The following is a 23,111-nucleotide window of genomic DNA, read 5'->3' on the forward strand; positions in this document are numbered from 1 at the left end:
GAAGGGAATCACTAAGAAACTTTCGGTTTAGCTTTAAGCCTCGATCATACCAAAAAAACGTTAAAATTAATATTGCGCTCGTTACTTCATCAGAATCTTGTTACTTATGTGTAGTGGAACTATTTTTAGAAAAAAAAAAAAAAATGCAAGTGCTTCCTTGACATTGCTTTCATGCTGGGAAGTTGGTGAATTCGTATCTGCCGATTTGGCGCGTCAACCATAGTCCACGTGTTTAGAGATAGGAATTGATTAAGGTTGCTGTTGGAGCTTACGCAAGAATCGTTCACTACATTTTGCAGCTCTTCCTGCTAGATACGTGTTAAATCTGACGAGCCACTGTAGTGTTTTGCAGCATTGGGGAATCGAGGGTTGTGAAAGCAGAGAGAGAGAGAAAAAGCGTTGAAGTAATTCAGGTTTGCAAGAGTAATGTGTAAGTACATTATGATATGCTATGTGAGAGCGTACCTTTTGATTGTACTTTTCTAAAGTATTACCGAGACTTAAAATTAAACATTTGCGTCCGTCAGTAAAGCAAATATTGAAATCCAACTCAAACTCAATAAATTTAACAGTATGTATCTAAAGTTTTATGCAGAAGGAATGCATAGAATGGAGAGGAGGTCAGTTCAAGTTCAAGTCATTCATATTTGCATTAGGAGAGGCATAGAGACTAGGGTGACCAACCGGTCCGAATTTTGCGCTACATCCCGATTTCGGCTCTCTATAGTGGCGTCCCGAAAGAACCCTAGGCCGGACGCTATTTGTCCCGATTTATCACATAACGTAAAATAAATAATATAAAATATAATAATAGATCATACTAAAATTCATTAACTAGCATAACGTGAATGTGTATAGAAAGTTTAAATAAAATACATTTCCATTTACATCTTCGATGTTTATTTGTCTTAGATTCCCGAACACAATCCAAGTTTCTAATTGGTACGCGTGTGTGTGTGTGCTGCCACATCGCAAATATGTGAAACATTTTGTAATCTGATATACCAATGAAAAAAATCCAGATTTTTTTGGTTGTGTTTCGATTTTTTAATTAAAGGTTGATATCCCGAAATTGGCTGATCAAGAGTTGGCCACCCTACATATGACGCAAGAAAGCAAGCTTATATAGCATCAGCCAAAAAAAAAAAAAAAAAAAAAAAAATTTAGACCCTTAGATAAGTACTAGTAATTTTTAATCAGTATATAGGGCTGTAATGGAGGGTATACCTTCTGCTATTTTTACATAAAATTGCATATACTCTCAGTTTTTGATTAATTACCATTGGCGTGGGTGTTTTATAATCGTTGTACCCCGTGCTTTCTTTTAACGACTAGAGTACTGTGTGTGTGTGTGTATATATATATATATATATATATATAATCAGCTTGATATCGTTGAAACGTCTCGTGTACACCTACTTCAACTACATCATATTCAGAGCTACAACGGCTCTTCCTTTCTGGGGCAAAATAAAAATTTTGTGCCCCCTACCCAATAAATAAACATTACAAATAAGGATGTATTAATAAATAATAAAATAATGCAAATGCATATCACACATGCATTCATTTTTAAATATTTCAAACTTAAAAAGTAACAATTAAATAAGTATTTAATTAAGTATTATTTAATTAGCTGAATAACACATGACCTGTTGTTATCAAATGAATTTTATTATGTCAAAAGTATTACTTTAATAGCTTAAACTAGTTTTAAATTAAATATAACCTAATAACTGGCAACATTTATAGATTTTGTATTGAATCATGTCAAGTCTAATCAGGAAAGATAGGTAGTGTTATTAACTCTATGGGTAGAAGTGAATAGTCTTCTACCTAGGATGACCACCCATCTCAATTTTTGTGGGACAGTCCAGAAAATGCACTTAAAATTCCATGTCCTGAAACTGGGTTGAAATGTTCTGCAGTCAGCCAAATGAACTCTTTCTCCATAAAATCGAAATGGCAACACTAATTAGCTGTCACACTGAGGTTACACTGTACCACTATCTGTGCATTGGGAACTTTCGGCCTTCCCTCACTACTCATTTGCTGGCCACAGTGGCGGATTACCCATTTAGGCAATGAGGCACGTGCCTAGGTCCCCCAGGCTTTGGGGGGCCCCCAAAGCCAAGACATTTTCCTATAGTGTTCTAATAGATTAATGTTTTCAGTAAACATCATAAAAATCTTGATTAATTTAAACGAAAATTTAAGCAAAAAATTCAAAAGTACAAAATTTCATTTATTTGCCACCTGACTTTTATTTATTTTTTATTTTATTTTTTTTTATTATTATTTTTTGGGGGGGCCCCCAAATATAATTTGCCTAGGAGCCCCAACTATCCTTAATCCGCCACTGTCTGGCCATTGTTACTATTGTGTTTGCTGGTAGTGAACAAACTAAAATTAATCTTGTCATTTTAAACTAGATTTTGCAGGTGTATTTTTTTAGTTAAATCCAAGCAAACTTTTTCTGTTAGTGACAAATAGTGTTAAATATTTCTGGCAGCAGATAGTGAACTTACAAATGTTGTAAGATTACTCTTGTTTGTACTATCTATTCGTGCATGCAATGCTTATGTTGAACGAGTTTTCTCAACTATGAACTGAATAAGAGAAATGAATGGAATAAACCTCGTAAACTTAATAAAAAGTGAAATTGCAGTAAAGAAGAATTATAAATATACTTGTAAGGACTTTTACACATTTGTGCTTAAGAAAAAGGATATCCTCAAAGCAGTAATGTCAAGCAAAATGTATGCTTTTAAATTCAAATAATGAACCAAAACTGATAAACTGAAAATCTTGATTTATGATTATTCATAGAATGCAATGATGCAGTTCACTTTTATGTGTATACAAATTTTAATTGTCTGTATTTTTTTGATTAAATAAAAATATTTTAGTTTTTATACAATTTTTTTGTTTTCTTAAAAACAATTCCTAATTCCTACATTTTAAAGTTTGACATGAAAATCTTTTAAAATAATATGTATTTTGCAATAATAATTATCACATGTAAACTAAAGTTAAACTGCTACTAAAGCAAAACCTTGTATTATATGTTATTTCCATGACCCCCCCTCCCTCTGTATGCTGGCTGTACTGCGGACATATTGTGTCCCACAATATGAAAGTGAAAAGGTAGTCACCTTACTTCTATCTTGTATCATTACCAATAGCTACCAAATATTTTTTGATTAGGCATGATGATAGGATTTAGTATGTAGGGGAATCCAGAAATGTTGCCAGTTAAGTGGTTCTGTTGTGTGGGAATTTAACTCACTTATTGTAATACTTTTTAATATAATAAAATTTACGATAACAACAGTTCATGGGGTCACTTAGTGTATTCACATTTAATTAATTCATTATGAACAACCACATAATGTCCTCCTCACAACACATAAAATAAATACTTTTAAATCATATTTGCACCCTTGGTGTTGATGCACTTGGGGCAAGTGCTCTGCTCTAGAATGATGCAGAATAAAAACATATTGGATAGAATGTGCTCCTCTTCTTTTCTTTTTAGCTTAGCAGAGAATTTAATATAACTATATATTTAATATTTAATTGATCAAGTAATTATTCAAGATAGTGAAGACAATTTACAAAGAGCAGTATTTAAATTAAACCAAATAACAGAAGAATATAAAGTTAAAATATCAACGATGAAAACTAGAACAATGGCTTTTAAAGGGAAAAATACGGTGAGAACAAAAATAGTTATAGACAATAAAATATTAGAACAAGTAAAACATTTTTAACATCTAGGATGTGATATAACATATGATGTTGAAGAAGATATGAACCAGAAATTGGCAAAATTTCAAAATATATGTGGAACAATAAAAAGAACTCTGGCTAAGAAAACAAGGAAAGAAACACAATTGAAATTTTACAAAGTAATGGCAATACCAACACTTCTTTATGGTTTTGAAACATGGATACCGAAACAAAGAGACATTAATAGAATACAAGCTGCAGAAATGAAATTTTTAAGATATGTTAAAGGATGTACAAAATTAGATAAAATACCAAATGTAAATATTAGAAAGGAATTAAAGATTTACTCAATTAATGGAAAAATTATAGAATATAGACAAAGATGGAAAGAACATGTAGAAAGAATGGAAGATAATAGATTCCCTAAATTAGCTTATACATATAGAGCAAAAGGAAAAAGAGACAGAGGAAGACCAAAGAAAAGATGGGAAGACCTCTTCGAGATCGGAACAGGCGGATCGCCTAATCCATGAAGGAAGATAAGATATATTTAATAACAAGTGGTGATAAACATAAGTGGATGTTTCTACCAGTAATTATTCTAGCTTTCTTCATTGGTAACATAAATTATTTTAGAATAAAGTTATCTCTACAATGAAACAAATATCAATGATTCTAAAAGCTTTTGAATGACTGAACCAACACAAAATGTCAGTCTTCACAGTGTGTTACTATTATATGGTTACTTTCCATATTGTTGAGTTACTCTGCTGAAGAGGCAAAACAACAAATTCTGTACTCCCTTGTAGATTGCTGATCCCCTACAATATTCAAGGACCATACCAATTCATTCATTTCAATCATTGGGCCTCCTGACTCCTTGGACTCTGATCCCTTCATTGGTTGACCTGATAGTATGGTAGTTTCACCACTGTCTGGCATGGCACTAATGCTGTGACCAAAGCATAACTGTACTCCTGTCTAGATGGTTCTGCATTACTTCTTTAACCAGTGACTCCATTATTTTCCCTAGAACAGAAGTTAAGCTAACAGGTCTATATACTTATATTACTCTTCTATCCCCCTTTGTGAATTGGGGAATACATTCACACAGCTCCAGTCCATAAGGACCCCATGGACTTGGACCTCCCCCGAATCCAAAGATGTTCTCATAATTATGTCTGTTTGCTTACATCCTTACGCTGCCTTCCTTAATATAATAGATCCCATTTACCCCAGGTGCTTTTTTTATGTTCAACTTCAATAATTTCTTTTCCACTTTCCTCCCAGTTATCACTAATCATTCAGCTCCCTGCTAGAGTTCAATAAACTTCTGGCATTACTTCCCTAAAGAGTTGCCCATGTGTGAATATAGATGCAAAATACCTATTTAGCCTATTGGTAACCTGAGCAGGATCATCAGTTCAACCCCTTTCTTCTACTCTTAATATAAGTAAAGAAGTCTTTGCTGCTTTTCTTGGCATTCTTTCCCAGAGATTTCTCATAGTCTGTTTTGGCTTGCCTAATCTCCTTTGTGACTTGACTGTTGATCAGTTTATATCTAACATAGGCTTCAATATCATCCAGTAATTTATACATCACATGCATTTTTCTTCTCTGCCATGTGTCTCAGTAGTTCATCTGACATCCATTTAGATCTAACCCTTGAACAGTATTTCTTAGTTGATATGAAAAATCTAATAGCTCCTATGATTATTACCTTGAATGCTCTCCATTTAGAATTTGCTGATAGTAATATCAAAAGTTGGTCCTACTGTATAGAATTCAAAAACTGTCTGACTAGTGTAGTCTTTACAAAAGCAAAAATTCTTCCTTTTACCCTTGTTGATAGTTATATCTTTAAGTAAATCCCACCTCAATACACTGTGATTACTACCATCTAGTTATTCTTTTATCTGCAGATTCTTAATGCAAGAATAGTCACTGCTGATAATTGGCTTAAGAGTATTGCTCTCTCTTGTTACCTTTCTAGCATGTTGCTGCTGTAGGAAACAGTCATCCAATAAATCCACTAAAGGCTTGCTAAGGTTTGAGTGACCAACCCACTACAGCTGTCAATATCTGGAAAGTTAAATCCCCATTATAAGACATTCTGATTTACTTGCCCACTTTATTTCTCTGTATTCATTGTGGTCATTGTACTCATAACACTCATTTTGGCCTAAAACACACTCCTACTCACATTTTTGTTTTTCCAGTGCTTCTGTCACACCAAACTGACTCAGAATTGCACTGGAAATTCTGAGTCTGAGTCAACTGGATACACTGCTTCTTTCCTAATAGAATTACCCCCACTCCCCACCTGTCCTGTCCATCCTTTCTGCATACATTGTAACCCCATATTCAAATTCTGCATCGTTTATATCTGAGTGAGTGATACCACATCTCTGATATCCCCACAATGTCTGCATTTGGTGACTTGACCAGCACTTAAAATTCATCAAATTATATATTTATCATATTTGCACTGTATTTACACATTTCACTAAAGCTTCCCAGGTCATTGAAACATTTTATATTTATTGTAATGTCAAGATAGAAACTTGACCTTCAAACTTAGATTGCTTGTTTTTGCCAACGGTTTTATGTCATAAATTTAGCTACTAAAGATGATCTAAATAATAAGATGCTTTAAAATATTGATAGTTTAATAACAGAAAACTTTATAGTTTGAACTAATGATGAGCAGAACAAGAAGTCATTTAAGTGATTTTACCCAGTTGAGTCTGAGAAATGTGACTGAACTCCTTCAAAATAAGTAATAATTCAGCATAGTAGCATGGCCTGTGAGTTCAGGAATATAACCAAATCACTGGTTTGGGACATTGAAGATCCAAGAGAGTCAACACAACCTGCCTGAGAGAAATGACAAATAACTTTATGGGCTACTCTTGGAGCACTTGCACTCAGAGAGGGTGTACTCTTTATTGTACCCTCAAGAATCCAATTTATAAAATATAAAGATATGAAAATACCAAATTGGATTCTTGTGCTATTATTATTATTAGCCATATGGTGCAAGGAAGCCTGAGGCTTAGAGAGAGAGAGAAGAATGATGATATCCAGCTCAGGACCCTGGGTGTGCCAAGCCCATACTCACCAGATGTGAGCCCCTGGGGGTATGATATATTTGTAAAAATATAGAAAATAAAGCATATTTTAATATTATTACAATTAATTAATTATAATATTATTACAGTTACAATTTAATATTATTTTATTATTACAAATGGGAATAGTGCATATTTTCCATTCTGTCTTCTTCCCCCCGTTATTGTATTCCACAGTTTATTTCACTATATTTTATTTTAGATTCAAATGAAAAAATGTGATCATTTTGGCCTATGAATATGATTGCATATTTATTATTCAAAAAATAAGGGAAAAATCCTTTGCAAAGATATACAATGCATGGACAATAAATATAGCATACTAACTGATTAAAGAATACAAACAATAAAAAATTAGATAGTATGAATCAGAGCTGTGCTACTCAATATGTTCTACGTTGATAATAATATTAGTAAAATAATAAGAGGAGTATACCTCAATATAGTGCGTAGAACCCTTCCGTATGATACCCTCCAGAAATTAAAACGGAAAAAACGAAAAAATCGGCAAACTTACCGGTACATTAGAGTAAATGTACCGGTCAGCTTCAGGAAGGAAAATCGTTTTGAACATTTTCGTTTGATTCTTTTAATTGCGTTAATTTGATTTTTAATTGTTTTAATTGATTTGTATTGTGTTAAATTGATTATTTAATTATTTATTTTTTACTCTAATGTACCGATAAGTTTGCCGATTTTTTCGTTTTTTCCGTTTTAATTTCTGGAGGGTATCATACGGAAGGGTTCTACGCACTATATTGAGGTATACTCCTCTTATTATTTTACTAAAACAATAAAAAAGTATATAATTTTTTTTTTTAAATTATAATTTTTATTTTTTGTTTGAATTAAGAGAAATGGTGTGTTCATGCATATATGTGTGCCCATGTCATGCCTCATCAATTATCCATTGATAATATATAAATCTCAGAAAATAGTTTTCTTATTGCTACAGGTTTACTGATATTTGTGAAAGTTAACTTCTTCCAGATGTTTTAAGTTCAATTTATAAACATTTGGTTTAAAAAAATGGGCATACTTCAATTAAAATGCATTTCAGAATGAAAAACATTTTTTTTTAACAATCCCAACATCTTGGTTTTTTTTTTTTTTTTTTAATTTTCTTTTTCTATGATTCTTTAACCAAAGAGATAGTGAGATGAGTTTTATTATAAGAAACTCTTACTGTGTTAAATAATGAATTAATTACTTGTCAAAATCTGGTCCAAAAAAAGTATTAGTTTTAGAGAGCAATATTTTAATTATTAATTAAATTCATAATTTCATTTATTTACTTATTACTTAATTCTGTTTCCCAAAATATAAATGGTTATATTTATTTTCCATATTCTTTATGTTGAAGGCATTTGTCTGCAGATTTTAAGGAGAAAAAAAAAATGGTAACCCTAGTTAGGTAGGTAGGCATTAGTTATATTAATAAATAATGAAGGTAATAGGCACTATTTATGCTTAAAATATTCATCACATATTTCTGCAGTCTTATTATCATTGGAGCTAACCAAGTGAAAATGTTGATTGTATGACATACTGCCATCAGCCTGGTAAACTGCAGTTAGTGGCACTTATTATTTCTTGAAGCACTATGTTGTTGAATGAATGCACTCATTCATTTTACACTCATCTTTTAATTGCAAATTAGAAATAAAAACATTATCTTATCTCCATGTAGTACTGTAGTAAAGTTTCCTAATCTAAACCAAACTGTATGTGACAGTTTAGTTTAAACTGTCGCATACAGTTTAAATATGTTATGCACTCATTAGGAATGTTCCTCAAACAATCAAATGCCATTGATCATAATTTACCATTCCATAACCTAACTTACTTATATTTAGTATAAAACTGTTATGTTTGGTTAGGTTAAGAAAATGGGGACAGGTTAATTAAATTATTTCTAATTTGCAGTTAAAAGAAGAAAATATGCTCATTAATGAAATATTTATGTATTGTATCAAATTGCTATTCCTGCAGTTTTGCTATTTGTGGAGCAGATGTGCCTATGGGATAATAAGATGCTTTGTTATCCCATAGGCACAGCTCCCAAAAAAGATATTTCTGTTTAAAGGTGTGTTTTACACCCGGAACATGTTGAGGGAGCTTGTTAATGGTCAAATGTGTACAGAGTATTTATGTATGTATAGAAATGGGGCCATTCATGATTGGTTCATGTGATCAAAAGAGCAGGGAACTGCATCAGTAACGGTAACACACATGTGTAAAAAAAAAGTAAAGTGCAGCCATTATCAACCCACTGCAGGATGGAAGCCTCCTCAACAATTCATGCTGAGGGAAACGGACCATAATCTGCCACACTGGTCCAGTGCGGGTTGGCAGATCGACCGTATTCAGCAGTCAGGGGCTTGAACCCCGGTCTACTCAAAGAGCGTGTGCTACTGCACTCCCGCTCCTGACCACTCGGCTGCGGAGGCCTGGTGACACACATGTGACAAGCCTCCAAGATGCAAAATTGAGTTTCATAAAGTTGTGAGCACAAGTTCATGTTTTTGCACTTCAGGCAAAAGCAAAATGTGTTCTTGAGTAAATGTATATGTTAAAATGCAATCTTTTTTATTACTGAAGTTTTATTCCTGCCTTTTTACACTTGCTGTTTGCATGTTGATTAGGTAGTCTCTGCCCATTTGAACAGCCCTGTCTTTTGTATGTAACTGCAGCACTTATTCAGATTTAAATAAAGTGGTAAAATGCTATTTTTTTGATCATCAGATTTGCTGATTTTGGGAGTAAAAAAAAACAAAACAACTTGGTGAGAAAAAAAAAAAATAATACAAACAAATTTATTTGTACTTTTAATTTCTCTCATGAACAAAAAATGTCTGAATTCAACATTTCTGTAAGTTGAGCCATCCGTAAGCCACCCGACTTACGGATGGCTCGACTTACAGAAATTCAGCTTTACGTAAAAAAAAAAAAAAAAAAAAACCTCAGCAAACATTGCCCACATATAGTCTGTTAGCCACTAGAACATACTTGAGGGTGTGGCTATGTAGGCACTTCTATTCTCTGAAATAGGGGTCAGGAAGTAAAGAAAGCATGCAGCTGATCAAATGAATAACACATTTTAGTAGTTGGTAGTTATTTCTTTATACAGGTAGGTCCCATTTTTCGAATTTTCACATTAACGACTGTTTCAAAATATTACTTGAAAAAATAGAAAATCACAACTCAGTAACAGATCGCAGCAATACCTGCGAGTCCAAACACGTGCCAGCAGTTTTTTGTTTTTTTGTGGTGCATTGTGGGTAGAATGATAGTGACTCCAAGTTGTTTACATTCAGTGTGCCATGTTCATTTCATTGTGAATTTTCCCTCAATTGTTAACGGGTTAAACAGTGTCATTTCTCATTAATAATAATCATAATAATTTTTGTGTAACCTTGAGCTCTAAGCATAGGGCAGTTTCTGTGCCGGGGGGGAGAGTGTAAAACACTAACAATTAAGGAGAAAATGGATGTGATCGTCACATGGAGTCGGGTGAGTGTCAGTCGGATGTGTGCAAGACATTGGGTTTAGTGCCTTCTACTGTATCAACAATTATGAACAATGTTGATAAAATAAAGTGCGCGCACACACACACACAGGGATATCAAGTGTGTCATTCTCCAGAACAACTTATTCACGCAGCGAGACAATGGAAAAAACGGAGAAATTGTTAGTGTTGTAGGTTGACGATATGAACCAAAATAACATTCCTGTTACACAGGTGGTAATTCTGGAGCAAAGTTGTTATTTGACGAAATATGTGAGGAGTATGGTAGCACTGAAACATATACGGCCAGCAAAGGGTGGTTTCATCGGTTTAAAATCCTTTCTAAAATTCACAATGTGAAAGTATCTGGTGAGGCTGCTAGTGCTGACATTGCAGTGGCGGAAGAGTATCCTTCTGAATTTAAACACTTAATAGACGAAGGCAACTACCACCCTGATTTAGTTTTTAATGTGGACGAAATGGGACTTTATTGGAAAAAATTGCCAAGTAGGACGTACATCGCCTGTGGGGAGAGGTCTTCCCCTGGTTTCAAGGTTGCAAAACATCGGTTGACATTGCTTCTGGGTGGCAGTGCATCGGGAACATTTAAACTCAAACCAATGTTGGTGTACCATTCAGACGCCTCGTGTAATGAAGGGCGTGGTGAAGACACGACTTCCTGTGTTTTGGCGCTCTAACAAAAAGGCGTGGGTGACTCAGACAATTTTTAGAAAATGGTACACCTCGTACTTTTGTCCAGAGGTTGCTCAGTTTTGTGCAGCAAATGGCTTGCCTCCCAAAGTCATGTTGGTGCTGGACAATGCCCTAGGACACCTAGCTAACCTCCAAGAAATACACATCCACAATGACCATTTGGAAGTTGAGGTTGTGTATTTGTCTCCCAACGCAACTTCACTTTTGCAACCAATGGACCAGGGTGTAATTGCAAGGTGTATTATTTGCATATGACTTTCAAAGGGATTGTTTAGGCTGTGCAGTCTGATATAACTGAGGATCTACTGGAAGTCATATAACATCCTGAATGCCATCACAAACATTGATTCTGCTGGGAGGAAGTGTCACAGTCCTGCATCAATGGCATCTGGCATAAATTGTGGCCTGAAGCAGTGATTGATTTTGTAAGGATTGCGCCAGTTTTGGAAGTGGCTAAAGATGTTTCTCGCATGGCTGAGGATGTTGGTATTGACAATGTTGATCCAGATGATGTTGACCAGTTGCTGGAGAATCACGGTGAGCCACTTTCAAGGGAAGAATTGGAGGAACTGACTGTGCAACTTCAACATGAGGCTGACACACCAGATGGAGTGGAAGAGTTGGAGCCAATCAGAACATTAAAAACAAAACATATTCAGAGTGCTCTTGCCAAAATTCGTAGTGCATTTGATGAACTTTGTGATAATGATCCTCACTGGGAACGTAGCTAGCATCCAAAGAGGTGTCAACATGATGTTGAAGCCCTACTATAACATCTTGGAAGAAAGAAGTAGGAAGTCACACCGCACATCAATACAACAGTTCTTGACAAAGAAAGGAAAGGAACCCGATGACCCTCAACCAGGAACCTCCCATTAATGTTGCCCCATTACACCATTGTCACATAAAATATCAGTGAAGTAAATATGTACTGAAGCGATGACTCCACAGGACCAAAGTAAAATTTTATTTTATTAATTGTGTTATATATAAGTATAAATAAAATGTGCATTAAATGTTTAAAATATTTAATTATTTATAAAGAACAGAAATATTAGTGCATACAGTACTTAGAAAAATTTTGATCTTGTTTTACGACTTTTCATTTTACGGCCCTGTTTTGCTGGAACCTATCCATGGCGTAAAACGGGTCCTACCTGTATGCGAAAATCAATAATTTTCGCATACAGGTAGGACTAATTTTTTGATAAATTTTTGTTATTCATCCACTCAAGTTCAAATACATTTTTTTAAACTTGTAGTGGATGACACTTGATGTTAATACAGTTTTTTCAAGTATTAATTCATTAATTAAATTTAATTAATTAATTTTAGTTTTATATGGGAGAAAAAAATTTCTCTTATATAAGATATTTAGCAGGATATAAATTTAGGAATAAATATCGTCAGTGGCGAAGCGTGTAGATCGCTGGAAAAAAAATTTCTTTTTCAGATTCTTTTTTCATTCTGGGTTCTAGTCTGAGTCAAGGAGGGAACAAAATGGAAAATGAAACATGTGAATAAAAATAATAGTCCAACACCATATATAGAAAGGAAAATGGAAAATTGCAAGGAAATTCGCTTTCTATTTTGCCACTTAATATTGTGATTCTGTCATATGTATATACATATTTATATTAATTGTAATTATTTAATAAAAAGTAACTAAAATAAAATTTTTCTTTGTTGACCTAAGTAGGAATTGACTTTAAAAAATTTTTTTTTATATTACTTGTTTATTCTTATGTGGAGATTTTAATTTATAATCTCGGTGCGACAGCAACGAGCATTCATTTCTAATCTGTTTAATTGTTATTTCTGATAAACCTGTAGCTAGAGCAGCTCTTCTTATAGGTTGAATTTTAGGTACAATTAAACTAGAACATCTTGCTTCATCTTCAAAACACTTAAGCACATTATTCACTATATTTTTCCCTTCACTGTGAAGAACTTTTTGACACTGCCGTACAGATTTTTGCCACTTATACAGGTGTCTGGTGGTATATGCTAGTATAGTGTTTCTCAAAAGGTGTGCCGCGTCACATTGGTGTGCCACAAAATTTTCCAAGTGTGCCGCGAAATCTTAAAAAAAAACTAGCGTCGTTTTTATTTTAACATCATTGTCCGAATATACGTACAATACCATTAATAGGCATAAAGTACACGAAGGATCTTTTTATGACGAATTGAAATTGCATTCAGGCGCCAACACTATTTGAATAAAGACCAATTATCTGTCGCCCGCAGACCACGTGAATCGGACCAACGCAATACGCCCCTGAATTACCTCAGAAAGTCAAAATACGGGATCCCGTCTCTAGCCTCTCTAGTTCTCTGGGAGTTGTACGCGTAGGCATGCGGCGTATTACGTGTTTATATATATCATGTTTTTAATATTGTCATATTAAACTGTATTTGTGTTGTAAAGTAAATAATTTAGGGTTAGGCGATTTCTTAAGGTAATTTAAATGTATATAAAAATTAAAAATTCTACAAAACCGTTTTTTGTTTATTAGAAAAAACTGAAAATGGATATACGAAAATTTTTAAATAAAACAAAACTATTGATGTCGGCGACAGTAGTTCTGCAGCAGATACAAATATAGCCATTGAAAATAGTGATAATATGAACAATACCAGCGCCGACGAATCTCAGCCAAAAATATCGAAAATTAGTACAAGAAAATATAATGAAGATTACTTAAATTTTGGTTTTACGTGGACAGGGGACATAAATTTCCCCTTACCTTTATGTGTTGTATGTGGACATAAAAAAAAGCAAACAGTGCAATTGTTCCTAGAAAGCTAAAACGCCATATGGAAAAAGTTCATCAAAATTTGATGTCTAAAGACAAAAGGTATTTTGAACGATTAATGACAAATAGTGCCAAACAAATACAAAAATTGGAAAACACAATAAAAGTGTCTGACAAAGCACAAATTGCCTCCTATGAAGTAGCGCAACTTATTGCACAAAAAGGGAAACCTCATTCGACTGGAGAAACGTTGATCGGTCCTGCTTGTCGTATAATGGTGAAATGTATGTTCGGCAAAGATTCAGAAGCTGAAATAAATAAAATTCCTGTTTCCAACGGTACTATAAGTCGAAGAATAATCAATATGTCGGAAAATATAGTAGAAAATGTTCAACCAAAACTTGATGGTCAAATTTTTGCTCCGCAAATAGATGAGTCAACAGATACCAGCGGGAAAGCACAATTAATGGGATTTGTTCGATTCATTAACGGAGATTTAATTATGAAAAAATTTTTATTTTGTCAAGAATTGCCAGGAAGAATGACAGGAAGGGAAATATTTAATTGTGTGGATAACTTATGGGTAGAAGTAACCCCAGAGAAACGTATCAACTGTGTGGTACTACACTTAAGGTGGTAGAAAATGAAAAAGGCTGGGAGTAATTGTGCAGTCAGATATGAAGTTTTCTGAGCAATGCAGACAGGCCGCCAGGGCAGGTCATGGGGTTTTGTCAATGATATACAGGAATTTTGCTAGCAGGGAAAAGGAGGTGATTATCCCTCTGTATAAGGCAATGGTCAGGCCACGCCTTGAGTACTGCGTGCAGGTCTGGAGGCCTCATTTTAGGAAGGATGTAGATTTACTTGAGCGTGTACAGAGAAGGGCAACAAGATTGGTGAGGGGAATAAAGGGATCCTCTTACCAAGAGAGGCTTAAGTTCTGCAAATTGCAGTGGCTGGAGACTAGGCACCTGCGCGGTGATCTGATTGAGGTATATAAGGCCTTGAATGGGTTGAGCACGCTGAATTCTGATGGGATCCTTCCACTTGTTCAGATTACGAACCTAAGGGGGCATAAATTCAAATTAAGAAAAGACAGATGTAGAATAGATGTGCGGAAATTTGCCTTTAGCCAGCGGGTGGTTAATTGCTGGAACAAACTTCCATCTGTCGTTGTGGAAGTTGATAGGTTGAATAAATTTAAGGAGGAACTGGACAGGCATTTGGAGGGAATGGTGTGATTTTTTTTTTTTTTTTGTTGGCTGATGCTGCATAAGCTCATACATTTGCTTTCTTGCATCACATGCCACTACTACTACTTTTTCGAAAAGACAAAGTTATCGTGGAGTTTTTGTACAGGCATTTGTACAGATGGTGCTGCATCAATGATCGGACCTGAAAAAAGGTTTTTTTGGCGTTCGCAAAACAAAAAAATTCAAATCTTATTTCTACACATTGCATTATTCATCGAGAAGCTTTAGTAGGCAAAACTCTCCCGACAGAATTAAGCATTGTACTAGATGACGTAATAAAAATTGTTAACTATATTAAAAGCATACCTTTAAAATCACGAATTTTCAAAGAATTATGCGACAGCATGGAATATAACTACAATTGTAATTGTTTATTACTACATAATGATATTCGTTGGCTTTCTAGAGGAAAAGTTTTAGCCCGTGTATTTGAATTGCGAGCAGAACTCTGCATTTTTTAAAAATGAAATAAGTACCGCAGGAAAACAAAAGAATTGTATGAAAATACAAAAAATTTATGATTGTTTTAACAATGTATTGTGGTGTGCAAAACTGGCTTACATAGAACATATATTTGCACATCTTAATATTTTAAATACTAGTTTACAAGGGCGAAACGAAAATATCTTAACATCAACAGATAAGTCAATTGCTTTTGATAAAAAAATTATGCTTGTGGATGAATAAACTTGATGAAAATAATTTAGCTATGTTTCCTAAGATTCCTGAACAGATGAGAAATTTTCTTGCACCAATGGTGAAAAACCATTTGGATTTGCTTCAAAAGGCAACGAAAACATATTTTCCATCTATTAAAGGCGCCTCCGTAGCCAGGTGGGCAGGGGCAGCAGTACGTAGCACACGCTTCTTGATTAGACCGGGGTTCGAGCCCGTGACCAACAAATACGGAGGATGTGGAAAGGTCAGGGAATGACCACCGCATATCCCCGGAGCAATATGGCCTTAGTTGCTAATGCTCCTAAAAAAAAACCAAAAAAACCAAATCCATCTATTAAATCGGAAAAATATGACTGGATTCGAAATCTTTTTATTAATGATACATCAAACTGGAATCTTTGTCTTGAAGAAGAGGAAGAACTGATTTCCCTCTCATCCGATCGAACATTAAAAATCAAACATTCGGAATTTCATTTGGATACTTTTGGATTTCAGTCAGAGATGAATATCCAAAGATGATTGGAAAATGTCGAAGATAACCTGCGAGTTGCTCTGTATGAAATAAGACCTGATATAGCAGAAATAACAAAACATTGTCAATCACATATTTCACATTGACTATAATTTTTTAAATAAAAATTCATTTGATCTCTATCAAATATTTGAATAATTTAAAGCTTTGCTGAAGGCATACATATTTTCTTTTTGTAATTATTTATTTGATCATTTTTATATTTTAATTTGGTTATAAGAATTGTTTGCATAACACAGATATAATATAAGTATAAATAAAAAAAATTGTTAATATTATTTTTCGTTCTATTTATTTAATTTAGAAATTTCTTCTTCTATGACTACGTAGGTGTGCCGCGAAATTTTTCTTCTTTGGAAAATGTGCCACGAGAGTAAAAAGATTGAGAAACACTGTGCTAGTATATGTCATGTATACTGCTCAGTCAGGTACCTCTTTACCTTACCCTTCTGCAAAATGGTTTGGTCTGGTTGCCAAGGCACCAAAGTATCTTCCCTTCTGCAAAATGGTTTGGTCTGGTTGCCAAGGCACCGAAGTATCTTCTACTGGCGAACAGACAGTACAGTGGTTTTCAACCAGGGTGCAGCGACAACATTCCAGGGGTGCCACATAATTTGGGTTTAAGTTACTTAAACTTATTTTTTTTAAATTTATATATTCATTTCCTTATAAAAAGGTGTACGGTATCTTTTTAATTTTGTGGTGATCTATAATTGATGTCTATTTAGTACCTCTGTATAAAGAATAAAATTATACAGTGTATATATATATAATTTGTATTATGAATTGTAATTTTGTTTATAGCTGTATTATCGTAATAACTATTATATAACATATATTTTAGACACACACAATCAGATCTAACAGGAAGAAGGGATTGCTACAAAATAAAATAAATTACTTAGGTTTGCCGTTATTAAAAAAAAGTTGAAAACCACTGAAACAGTACATAGCTCTCTGACTTATCATATGATGTGCAATGACTTGTCTGTATCTAGAATGAGAACTTCTTGTTAAACAATTTCTTCTTTTGTCTCATTTTGCACCCCATTATTTATACTACTGCCCTGTCTTGTAGATAACGTTCTGGTTTTTTTTTTTTTTTTTTTTTTTAGTTGTGTGTTATCCCAGTCAGTATGGCAGGAAAGTGTGTGAATGGTCCTGGAAATGTTGGTGTTTTGAAAAAGTGGCATACAATTACAGTAGAGAAAAAATTTGAAAATGTGTGAAGGTGGAAAAACAATGAAAGACCGTTTCACATGAAAGAAATGTGGAAAGAACATTTAACATGGAAGAATTTTGGAAAGACCATTTCACATGTTTTAAAGCTGGCAGCATCCCCTATGAATACAATAGTGAAAGATAAAGAACAAATAAAAGAACATGCAGAATGTTTCATGCTTTTAAAGTCTGCTGTGAGTAAAAGAAGGTATTTGTTCAAGCCTCTAAACCTCCCTTTATAAATTCTTGAGAAAGATTGAGTGACCTCCTCAACTTGCAGATTCTCTGACTTCAACTTCAGTACCATACTTCTGCAGGCCTTTCACTTCTTCAGCTATTTTAGAGACAGAAGAGGATTCTGATATTGATGATGTGAGAGTTCTCTCTTCAATCTCATTCTCCTCCAACTAATGTGTCATATACCCTCCCCCCCCCCCGCACTGGAAATATGTTGTATATGTACTTAGATAGTATGAATCAGAGCTGTAATACTCAATATGTTCTACGTTGATAATAATATTAGTAAATTAATAAGAGGAGTTTACCTCAATATAGTACGTGGAACACTTCCGTATGATACCCTCCAGAAATTAAAACGGAAAAAACGAAAAAATCGACAACTTACCGGTACATTAAAGTAAAATATAAATAATTAAAGTAAAATATAAATAATTAAATAATCAATTTAACACAATTCAAAATCAATTCAAAACAATTAAAATTCAAATTAACGCAATTAAAAGAATCTAACGAAAATATTCAAAACGATTTTCCTTCCTGAAGCTGACAATGCTTTTCGACCGACTGTCGTGATCACAGGAATGAAAATTACCGAATCAGGCTAAACCTGCAACTTAAATAGTGATTATGTGTCTTCGCGCATGCGCGTAAAGGTCCACGCATCGGAGATCAAATATGGCCGCCGAACATTAACAGAATTCTCGTGTAATTTAATTTCAACGGTTTCTGCAATTAATAGTCGCGTATAATTACGTTGAACGTTAAGTATTTTGGCCTCGTTAAATAAAAAAGTATGTTTTTCGTTAATGGCATGAAAGGCTAATTCTGACGCTGCTGAACGAGAAGCACGAACAGAGGCTTCGTGTTGATTTACACGGATATTAAGAGAAAACCGCGTGGAACCTTGATAAGACGAGTCGCAATCACCGCAAGAAATGTTGTATACTAGATCATTAATTTGTGTTGCGAACGCCGAAAGAACCGAGCGATTGTTCAGTATAGTGTGTAACTTCCGTATAGGCCTAGCTATAATTTTAAATTCGGTATCTTTAAAGAATCTGTTAAGCTGTTTGTGCCACTGTTCAACATATGGGACAGAAAAAGCTAGGCCTATACGGAAGTTACACACTATACTGAACAATCGCTCGGTTCTTTCGGCGTTCGCAACACAAATTAATGATCTAGTATACAACATTTCTTGCGGTGATTGCGACTCGTCTTATCAAGGTTCCACGCGGTTTTCTCTTAATATCCGTGTAAATCAACACGAAGCCTCTGTTCGTGCTTCTCGTTCAGCAGCGTCAGAATTAGCCTTTCATGCCATTAACGAAAAACATACTTTTTTATTTAACAAGGCCAAAATACTTAACGTTCAACGTAATTATACGCGACTATTAATTGCAGAAACCGTTGAAATTAAATTACACGAGAATTCTGTTAATGTTCGGCGGCCATATTTGATCTCCGATGCGTGGACCTTTACGCGCATGCGCGAAGACACATAATCACTATTTAAGTTTCAGGTTTAGCCTGATTCGGTAATTTTCATTCCTGTGATCACGACAGTCGGTCGAAAAGCATTGTCAGCTTCAGGAAGGAAAATCGTTTTGAATATTTTCGTTAGATTCTTTTAATTGCGTTAATTTGAATTTTAATTGTTTTGAATTGATTTTGAATTGTGTTAAATTGATTATTTAATTATTTATATTTTACTTTAATTATTTATATTTTACTTTAATGTACCGGTAAGTTGTCGATTTTTTCGTTTTTTCCGTTTTAATTTCTGGAGGGTATCATACGGAAGTGTTCCACGTACTATATTGAGGTAAACTCCTCTTATTAATTTACTAATAGTTGTATATGTACGTACATTAAAAGTTTTGTTTTTTAAATAAAATTCTAATGCAGATGTTATGAGTATGTAATTGTAATATAAAAATGCTATTAGAGAAAAATGATTTTTTTTAAAATCATGGACTTATGTTTACGTGTATATGCAGATTTTGGGTTGTTTCCAAGTTACGTAAAATTTCGACTTATAAACAGATTTCCGAAATGTAACCCTTACGCCAGGGAGCACCTGTATACTTTTTTTTTTTTCCCAAATAGAAAAAATTGAATGTACATTACACTTCAGCACCAAATTATAGATACCCACGCAAATGCCAAGAACTGATCACTTGTGGAATTTTGATCTATGAAATGTGCAATATAATGATTATCAGTTTCTGTGGGAAGAAATTTATTATCATTTCTTGTACAGCCACTCCCCGGCTTACGTAATACTCGACTTACGGAAATTCGATTTTACATAAGTTTTTGCCGGCCGGTACAAGCTTAAATAATTATGGAAACATATTTTGCATCCTGTAGGAATAAATGGAGGTATCGTGAAAAATATTGTAATGTGAACCCAATAACACTGTTCTTTTTTTTTTTTTTTTTTTGGTAATTCATTCCAAGACCTTGGGAAGTTGAAATTTTTGCTATATAACTAAGCTCTCTAAAAGGTCATTTTTATAATGGAAATTGCACACTACACTTTTATCGTTATCATATGTTCCATTATAAGAATCAATTTTGAATGTCTTTGTGATATTTTTCTAAAACACATTTCTGGAGGTCCCTACCATAAAACAATTTGCACTTTCCTGGTTTATTGGGCTTTTCTGTTAGCGCAACCTGTTATAAACAGGTAGTAAATTCGATCTTATTTCATTTGCGATAACACCGATAACCGGAATTCTGTGGGTTTTTACATTACAGTATTATGGTGAAATGAGTTTCCCTATACTGAAATCTTCAATCATATAAAAAACATAAATAAATTTTCAGGATCTTCTCTTCATTCCTATTTACTTATTACAATGGTGAAGGGAAAGCGGCCAACAGAAAGTGCAAATGTTTGCAGTGCTAGGAAACGAAACAAAATTGATTTAGAAATGAAAACGATTAATTAAAGGATCAATGCATTTAAGATAAACAGTGATCACAAAACAGCATTCTGGTGCTATATTGAAGATGGAAAAGCTATTAATAATATGGATGGAAAATCAGATTCAGAAGCAAGTGCCCCTTGAGTCCAATGGCCATTCAAGCAAAAGCAAGGAGGATTTATGAAGATATTAAGGATAAGTACGGCGAACCCCAAGTCAAGTTCGTGGCAAGCAACGGGTGGTTTAATAGGTTCAAGCAACGCGCTGGTTTCCAAAACATTAAAGTATGTGGTGAAGTCACCAGTGTCAATTCTGCAGCTGTAGAGAAATTTTGTGATGTGTTGGAAAAAACCCCTTCTAAATCTGCACAGCCCTCAACTTCTGCAGCAGTGTGCTTATCAGCTGGAGAGTTAATTCTGGCAACGACACTCGAAAGGTAAAACTTGCTGACGTTAGACCTATCTCCTCTCTCTTTTTGAAATTTTTGTAATTTTGTACACTTTTGTAATTTTTCTTGCGCATGAGATAAAAAAAATTGAATAAATAATTCTATTTACATGTTCATCAAACATTTTTTTTGCTTCAATCCCATTTGCGAGTGTTGCATAAGCATTTAGGGAAATTCCAACTTATTATTATTATTAGCCATATGATGCAAGGAAGCCTGAGGCTTATGCTCCACCAGCCAAAAAAAAAAAAAATCTGGTGCCTCCATAGCCAGGTGAGCAGGAGCAGCAGTTCGTAGCACATGCTTCTTGATTAGACCGGGGTTCGAGCCCGTGCCCACCAAATACAGAGGATGTGGAAAGGTCAGGGAATGACCACCGCATATCCCCAGAGCAATATGGCCTTAGTTACTAATGCTCCTAAAAACCAAAAAAAAAAAAAAAAAAACCAAAAAAAATCTCCCGAGTTACCTTGAGAGAGAGGGATGATTATATCCAGCTCAGGATCCTGGGTTTGCCAAGCCCATACTCACTAGATATGAGTCTTATGTAGAGTTCCCCGGAATGCAACCCTTATGTAAGTTGGGGAGTGGTTGTATATCCGTAATTTGATTTATAATTAGAAAGTCAACAATGAAGTAAATCATTTGTTTTAAAGGGGTGTGTTAAACTCAAAAGTTTTCATGGGCAGCACACCAGTGAAATTTTGTTTGTGCAAAAATTCATGACATTATGAATGTAAATGTCATGGAATATTATCATAATATTATCATAGAATCATGGAATATTATGAAATTTACCTTTGTCAATGTCATAATATTGCAAATTTTTAGTCACCTAAAAATTCAAATTACAATGGCTCCCAAGTCCAATGGCCATTCAAGCAAAAGCAAGAAGTATTTATGAAGATATTAAGGATAAGTACGGCGAATCCCAAGCCAAGTTCGTGGCAAGCAATGGTTGGTTTAATTCATATTCATTCATAGTTAAAATTCATATTCATTTTTAAGTAACTTAAAAATTCAATTTAAGTAATTTAAAAATTCAATTTTCAATTTTATATTAGTGTATTTCTTTTCGGTATTACCATTTATCGTTATTTGTAAACAGGTTTAATCCTTTTAGCCTGTAAAAGTGGGGGTGGAGAATGGTAGTTTAAGGGTGTTTTGTTTGAAATATAAAAAATAAATAATTTTATGCTTATATTCCAAGATAGATATGTAGGATTAGAATAGTTTTCAAGAATTTTACCATATTTAGTGATCACGTGGTCTGCTCAGCTACGTAGACAGTGCATCGATTAAAACTTTTACTAATTAATTTTACGATGTGATATTTCTTTTTGATATTAAATTATGATGATTTTTATTATTTATATATATCTATAACATTGAATTTGGCTACATTTCTTAAACATGAATTTTTTGTGGATTCTAATATACACTGAGTTGGCTTTGTATAGGAATGGACTGGTCTTTGATGCTGGCGATGGTTCAAAGTCAGGAATAGTGGATATAAGATTGTAGTTCGCATACATGGCAATCAGTTTTTAAGTGTCTGTGAGGAAGAATAGATCAGTATCAAGATCTTTCTGACTTTGAATGTGGAATGATTGTGGGGAAAAAATAACATAGTTAAGTCTCCTTTTCTGTGGTGGCACAAGTTTGCTGTAACTGACTCAACAGTGGTCAAATAACCAGTCAAAAGTCACGTGTGTTTGATGTGGTGAGTGTCGTGCATCTCATCTTGTAGCACAGGAGTGATATAGCACAATGGCCCAGCTAACCATCCAGTACAACATTAGAATAGCAATACCAGTATCCACATGAACTATGTGCTGGTTATTAGCTGGTACAGACTATGGCCATTGTGGGTACCTATGCTCATTGTGAAACTCAAGAAAATGTACCTTTCTTGGGCATGTTAGCACCAACACTGGACTACCAACATGTGGAAATCTGTAA

General features: G+C 34.2%; 1 protein-coding gene across 1 annotated transcript in view; it reads left to right on the top strand.

Moving 5' to 3' along the window:
* Window positions 1-227: 227 nt before the first annotated feature.
* Window positions 228-23,111, top strand: part of LOC150091475 (methanethiol oxidase) — a 116,045-nt gene continuing 93,161 nt past the window's right edge. Inside the window, exon 1 of the mRNA XM_090384082.1 lies at window positions 228-430. Within this exon, the coding sequence (XP_090240208.1) occupies window positions 427-430 (4 nt within the window). The 5' untranslated portion in view covers window positions 228-426. The remainder of the gene's footprint in view (window positions 431-23,111) is intronic.

This window comes from Mastigoproctus giganteus, chromosome 1, assembly GCF_048544385.1.
Source record: "Mastigoproctus giganteus isolate SK-2022 chromosome 1, ASM4854438v1, whole genome shotgun sequence".
Taxonomy (NCBI): domain Eukaryota; kingdom Metazoa; phylum Arthropoda; class Arachnida; order Uropygi; family Thelyphonidae; genus Mastigoproctus; species Mastigoproctus giganteus.